At 34.5% G+C, this 7,649-nt stretch overlaps 1 protein-coding gene across 1 annotated transcript; it reads right to left on the reverse strand.

Annotated features, from left to right (window-relative positions):
* Positions 1–262: 262 nt before the first annotated feature.
* Positions 263–1,986, reverse strand: LOC111380866 (two-component response regulator ARR14-like). The gene is made up of 5 exons (XM_023004529.1): positions 1,908–1,986; positions 1,310–1,756; positions 1,081–1,157; positions 450–926; positions 263–361 (listed from the first exon to the last, which is right to left on the reverse strand). The coding sequence occupies exons 1-5, from the start codon at positions 1,984–1,986 to the stop codon at positions 263–265; spliced, it is 1,179 nt and encodes a 392-aa protein (XP_022860297.1).
* Positions 1,987–7,649: the final 5,663 nt, after the last annotated feature.

The following is a 7,649-nucleotide window of genomic DNA, read 5'->3' on the forward strand; positions in this document are numbered from 1 at the left end:
TCGTGTCAACATCTGTACCTTTCCTGTTTAATTGCAAATTAACAAATGACTAGATTGAAACCTGGAAAAAAGCTTGGAGTTAGTCGCAGTGTTAGACAGAATGGCAAATCAAATTATTGCAGCATAGGTCTTATATATTTTAATGTTCTTGTACCTAAAAAGAAGAGAAAATAAAAAAACTTAGCAAGTTTGATAGAGTACTAGGTGCAAAATGTCTCTGCATGTGCACATTTTATTCAAAATTCCTAGACTCTGAAGTTATTTAGGTTTCTTGGCCTCCAGTTTCTGATGAGTTGCTTGCAAAGATTGATGTCTCTGAACTCCAGTGGCCCCCGCTATCCGCGTTTTGCATTGCTGAATTCTGCAGTACGAGTCAATCAGTACAAAGTAAATTAATCAAAACCAAATATCGGAATGTTCTTACAAGGAATTACGAGCTTTGTACGTACCTGCCGATCAGGGGAAACTTGGTCAGGATCATGAATTGCTTCAGGCGAAGTTCTTTGATTCATGTCCATGCCAGATCCTTGTTGCACGCTAGAATAATTATGAATAAAGTAGTCCATCTCTAGAAAATTAAAGAAACCATCGGATGGATATCTAGGGTTTGATGAAGGATTTGAGCCAGTTCTGACATTGCTTGGACCAGACTCATGATATTGCTGATGGGAATTCATGATTGGTGCCATAGTTATAGTTTCATGTCCATCATCATTGGGAATGTCCTTTTCAAAATGGATTTTAGAACCTTCACTGGCTTTGGGATGCTCCTGAAATAGCAAACTATTATTTTTTTGACCGGGCATTGATCCGAATCTTCTGAGCTTAATTTGGGCCGAAGAATCAGCGTCTGAAGATGCTGTAGGAACAAAGTTTTGTTGATATTTTCGCTCTTCAGGAGGTCGCCAATTGTCATTCCGGCATTTCTCCATGAAAAGAAAAAAAAAAGTACAGAAAATAAATAAGAAATTCTGAGATAATTGAACTGGTAAACGGGATTCAACCAGACAAATAATGAAAATGCACGAGCCTTTCTTCAGTAATCACGTCCATCATACCAAGCACGCGTAGAAAACGAACCTGAAGATGGCTTGCTACTTGCATTCTTGTTAGGCCAGTCACATTCATTCGCTTCAAGATCTCTTTAGGGAAACACCCTATAATTTTAAACACAAAACATGTACATATATCTTGTGACACACGAGACTATATATTTTTTGGAAACACACAAGAGACTATAGTGTCAATAAATTTATTGGTATAAAATAAAAATGATAAAATGCAATAATTAAAGGAACAAAAAGCTTACTTCCATCACCAAGCTGCGCCACAGCGTCCATAAATTTTCCATGAAGTTCTCGAGTCCACTCAGTACATACTCTTCTCGTGCATACTCTTTTCCTAACCTTATTATCGATTATTTGATGTTCCGGTTCATATTCTTCATTCTCGACTGAACCCTTTCGTCCTAGTATTTTCCTCTTTCCTTTATATTTGTTGTCCTTCATGTTGTTGCTTCCAACAACGTTGTTTTCTTCCTCAACTTCTCCTCTAAATTCGATCCCTCCCATGTTATTATTTGCTTGAGTAATTCCCATTAGCCTTTCCTTTTCTTTATAATTGCTCATTTTCTCTCTCTCCACATGCTGCCAAAGGTATTTCAAGATGTCCAATGTAACTGGTTTCTTGATATAGAGCAAAGCTCCATGTTCTAGAGCTCCCGTTGCAAGGAATTCATTGTCCTCAACTGATAGCACTGAGTTAAAAACAATATTTGCAAGGAAAATAAATATATGAACTGAGAAGATTGACTAGAAAATTTAAATTCTTGTAGAGAATATTCATTTTTATTTGGAGCAAGGAAAAGAAATAGGCGATGAAATTAATAAGGATCTAGAAATACTTACAAATCACTGGAATGTCCATGTTGACTGCTTGTTGTAGAAGCTTATATCCGTGCATGTCGGGAGAGTTTATATTTGCCATGACAAGATTGAAATTTGATTTTTCACTTGAAAGCATTTTTAAAGCAGTCGAAGCAAGTTCAACACATGTAACTGAGACAAATTCATTTCGGAAGACTAATTATTGACAAGGAAAATAATAAGACTACGAAAACTTGCAACATATAAGTAAAGACAAGTTACTTGGCTAAAAGAACAAGAATGAAAACCGAATACCTTTTAATTATTAATATAGAAGAATAAGACAAAAAAAAAATGATGGATAGAACAAAAGTTCAGAGAAATCATGTCTCGATATAAACATGAAATCTACAACCAACATTTTTTCCAAATAAGTGTGCAAAAAACCTGAAAAAACTACAGATGTAATTCAAAATAAAGAAGAATGAAGTCTCAACAAAAGAAGTAAAATCTCTTGGATGCTTTATTGTCTTAAAATATGGCCACTTTAAATCATTTAAACCCTATTTATGCAATGAAATTAAATCAAAAGAGAAAATTAAGAAGACTTTGAAAATTTACTCTTGATCTTTCTGTTTTATGAAATGACAAATTAATTTTTGATTTGTCTACCTCTGTATGAGCATAGCTCTAACATTTTTGCTGTTGAAATCAGACAATCAAAATCATGATCCACTAGCAACACATGAACCTCACGCTGCACATGGTAAGAATTTAATGAAGTGTTTCCACCAGCATTTGGCCAAAACCCTCCTAAGTCGAACATGATGTTCGAATTGGATGAAGAGATGACTATTGAAGAGTGAGACACAAGAGCAGAATGAGTAAGAATGCACAGACAGGTATATTATAGGTGTTTTGGTAACAATTTGTACTATTTTGTGACTAAGTTATTTTTCCACCAATATTAAAAAGTTGAATTTATTTTGTAACGTATAAAGAAAACCTTATAGCATTATTAGATTTGTATGTGAATGAATGGTTAAAGTTCAAATATTATGTGTCCCAATTCGTGTAGACCACTTACAAGACCATAGGTTTAGTGATATTTATGAAATCAATGAATGCTTTCGTTATTGCACTTACTATATACTTTCTTATTTAGCATGATGAATTTATTACATCGCCATAGAATTTTATTTCTAGGAGGGAAGAACTCTACAAAGTCAAACCATTTTATTATACAACGTTGTAATAGTAAGCATATTTAATGTGTAAACACTCATTTTTCGAGTTATATTTTCTGGAAAATGTGGAACTTATCTGGTAGAACCTTATTAATTACTGCCAACTTACTATAGTTTCTAAATTTGCTTCTCTGTCCCATTTATGACGCATTATATTGTCATTATTTGTACTTACTTTTTAACGTTTGACATAATTGGGAGTCATTTTATTGTTACTTTGAAAAATATTTTTATTCAAAGTTAACATTGATGACATTTACCAATCTTGATTTTGACCCACTCACACTGAATTTGTGACTAAAACCATTCATGTCTTATATCCTTCATTATTCTTTATTTTCTAATTAAGATTGTTGTAATTAAGTATTATGCATAAATATTTGTTTATATTTCATCAATTTTGATTTTACTTATCATATCTGGTCAAGGATAAGAATGTTTAATGGTTACTGAACTTGTATATCAAGTTATTTAATGTATGTTTGACCACCAAGGTGCTATCTTATAAGCATTTAGGGCCCATAAAAATGTGTTGGACAAAGATAAGGCAATTGTGGACCCTAAACCTAATAATCTAATAAGGATGGTGATGCTTATAACATTTGGAATGAAGTTACTTGTAGAAAGTTGGGTTATAAAGTGTGTTGGCAAAATTCAGACCATTGATTTCAAATGATTTAAGAATCTTTTTTTGAAATGATTGATGTGGATGTAATTTTGTCATCCAACTTTGTCAACTTCCTTTGTAAGTATAGTATAAATCTAATATTTTACTCATCTTTTATCCGCACTCTTTATTGATCCTGATACTTATTGGATAGGAGCTTATTTGCCAAAAGAGGCTTTAATGGTCTTTATTTTATCGTCATTATGTTATTGAACTTATAATGTTTTAATCACAATACTCTGGTCTGGGCATAGTTAGCTTGACAATGGAAATAGTAGTGTGGTAGTTGATATGTTAGTTAATATTGTGTTCATGCAAAATCTATAAACATTGTGTCATCATTTATTTCTACTATTTTCCAATTTTGACAAATAATGGAGTTAAGCTGAATGACTCTATTTGATGTTAGTATGGTAGACCGTTGAACTCTCGCAATGTTGAAGGTGTGAACTCAATCCATCATCGTCATTTGGGAAGATGAAATTTTTCCAGAAGTACTCACACTCCACTCTTAATGCCTCGGTTGCAAATCCTTCAAGAGGTCATTATTAAGTAGAAAACGAAATGCTGCTATCGGGGTTCTCACATTCTTCGCCAGAAAGGAAGGGAAGTATGAAAAAAATGAGAGAACCTAAAGGATGAAGAATAATTTTCTACATTAAAATTGTGGAGTGTTTAGAGGAGGGAAGCTGGAAAGTTAAAATTGTGGAGTGTTTAGAGGTGTGGAAAAATGCATGACATGTAGCATTAAAGAATAAGTAATTATTGATGAAAGGCAAGTATCAAATATTAAGGAAAAGAAAGATTGTAAGGGTATCCGTAATATTGACAATGAAGCTAACAATCTGGTATCTTAGACAAGAATCGATTAAGCCATCCACTAAAGAAAATTGATCTCGAAAATCTCAGCAAATAAAGAAAAGAATCGATCAATCTCCATATGATCAAATCATTCCAAGAGAATTGAAGCAGGTTGTAAAATCCTTATTATTTAGTTTCTTAACCTTTGCAATCATTCCTTAATTTGTTCTAATTGTACTGCAGCACTTGTATAAATTTCGGTTGAATAAATGAGAATAAAGAGAGAGCCTTCAATATTGAAGGAATTGTAACACAAAGAGGAAGAAAAGATTAATTCTAAAAAGGAAAATGAGTTACATCAATTCATCCATAACCAACTGCTACACAAAAGGTTAACCATGCTTTTGGTCAACAACTTCCTGCCAACCACTACCATACTGTGGACAGCCTAAGACCATACTTTGATAGACATTTTAATCACCAAAATAAACATTACATGGACTTAAATTTAATACATAAAGATACTACAAATTGTTTCAGCAAAAGTGACAAACTAATATCAATACTCCTCCTTGACACTTTTGCTGGAAATACCAAGACATTCTTAGTGTTCCAAACCTCCATTTGGATAAAGACTTGGTAAGAATGTCAACATATTGATTTTTCAGTATTGTAATGCATTAACTTCACTTCATCATTTTCTTGTGCTTCTCTTATTGAATGATATTTGATCTTTATATGCTTGGTTCTTCCATGAAACACTGGGTTTTTAACCATTGCAACTGCTAATTAGTTGTCACAATAAATGACAGTTGCAATACTTTCTTTATAGTTAAGATCCTCCAACATTTTTCTCAGCCAGATAACTTGGTTAGTGGCTTTGATGCAACCACATACTTTGCCTCTGTTGTTGATTGAGCCACGATTTTTTGCTTTATTGAGTTCCAGCAAATGACATTTGATCCCAGATAAAATACATAGCCAGAGGTGCTTTTCATATCATCAGCTGAACCGGTCCAGTCACTATCAGTAAAACCAATTAAAACCAGGTTTTTGACTTCCTAAACCAGATCCCCACTTTTGCATTCCCTCTAATGTATCTCAGGACCCTTTTTGCAACTTGAAAATGTAAGTCAATTGGTTCTTACCTGAATCTGGAAAACAGATTTGTAGCAAAGGTGATGTCTGGTCTTGTGATTGTTAGGTACAATAGACATCCAACCAGGCTTCTAAGAATTTTCTCATCAGTTATCTTGATTCCATCATCTTTTACCAGCTTCAAGTTTTAAATCAGTGTAGTACTAACTGGTTTGCAATTCTCCATGCTGAATTTCTTCAAAATCTTCTTAGCATACCTCCTTTGATAGATAAAAATGCCTTCTTGTGATTGATCCACTTCCATTCCAAGAAAATACTTCATTTCTCCTAAATCTGTCATCTCAAATGCCAACATCATTTCAGCTTTTACTCTGTCAATTAAAGCTTCACCGTTGCTGATTACTATTAGATCATCAACATACAGGGAGATGATGATTGATTCTTCCTCCACTTGCTTTATGTATAAAGTTTTCTCATTAACACTTTTCACAAATCCAAGATTGCTCAAAATATTCATCCATGCTGCTGTACCAGGCTCTTGGAGCCTGCTTCAAACCATATAATGCCTTCTTGAATAGATACACCTTGTCTTCCTTTCCAGCCACCAAAAAACCATCTGGTTGATCAACATAGATTTCCTCATTTAAGTAGCCATTTAAGAAGGCTGACTTAACATCTAGTTGATGAATTTTCCAGCCACTTTGAGCAGAAATTGCAAGCAACAATCTGATGGTTTCATACCTGGCCACTGGAGCAAATTTATCTGTGTAATCAACACCATATTGCTGAGCATATCCCTTCACAACTAACCTGGCTTTTAGCTCGTTGATTGATCCATCTGAGTTCAGTTTGGTCTTATACACCCATTTAACTCCAATTACATTTTTGTCTTTTAGTCTGTCAACCAACTCCCGGGTTCCATTCTTTTCTATCATGCTAAGCTCCTCCTTCATTGCAGCCATCCAACCATGTGAATTCACTGCCTCATTGAAGTTTGAAGGCTCCATCACGGTTGCATTACATCTGGCATATACATCAGCAAGTGGCCTAGTAGTACAGCATTTTCTAAGTCTGAGTCACTATCAGGTCTTGGTTCATCCTCATTGGTGATAATGTCTTCCCTTTCATGAGAAATCAGCCTTGAAGTTTGTAATTTATCCAAGGTACTTGCTTCCCAATTCCATAAATCATCCACTTAATATCCCTGCTGGACATTATCTTCTTGGTTTGAGGATTATAAACCTTGTATCCTTTAGCATTATCACAGTAGCCAACCAACACTCCAACCTTTGCCTTTTGACTCAGTTTGTCTCTTTTAACATCAGGTATGTGAGTGTAGCATATGCTTCCAAACACTTTCAAATGCGAGACATTAGGCTTAACCCCAAACCATGCTTCAAAAGGAGTTTTTTGTTCAGAACTTTTGAAGGTAATCTGTTAAGTAGGTAAGTTGTTGTGTTTACAGCTTCTGCCCAAAAGACCTTTGGAACATTTTTCTTAAGCATCAAACACCTAGCCATGTCCATCACCGTCCTATTTTTTTCTCTCACACACTCTATTTTGCTGAGGTGTGTAAGGAATTGTCAATTGGTGTTTGATTCCAACAGCATCACAGAACTTGTCAAACTGATCATACTTGTATTCAGTTCCATTGTCAGTTCTAATGACCTTTATTCTACAATTGCTCTCATTTTCTACCAGATTCTTGAACTTTTGAAACACACACAGCAACCTCTATTTTCATTTTCAAAAAATACACTCAACACATCCTTGTCAGATCATCAATAAAGAGCACAAAGTATCTACTGCCATTAAGAGTTTGTGTTCTCATTGGACCACACACATTTGAATGGATCAATTCCAACTTATTTGTAGCTCTTCTTGACTGATTTTTGGAGAATGGCAATCTGGTTTGCTTTCCAAGTTGACAAACATCACAAACACAACTTTCATCACAAATAACAGGCAGGT

This window comes from Olea europaea, unplaced genomic scaffold (genome assembly GCF_002742605.1).
Source record: "Olea europaea var. sylvestris unplaced genomic scaffold, O_europaea_v1 scaffold2219, whole genome shotgun sequence".
NCBI classification, from domain to species: Eukaryota; Viridiplantae; Streptophyta; class Magnoliopsida; order Lamiales; family Oleaceae; genus Olea; species Olea europaea.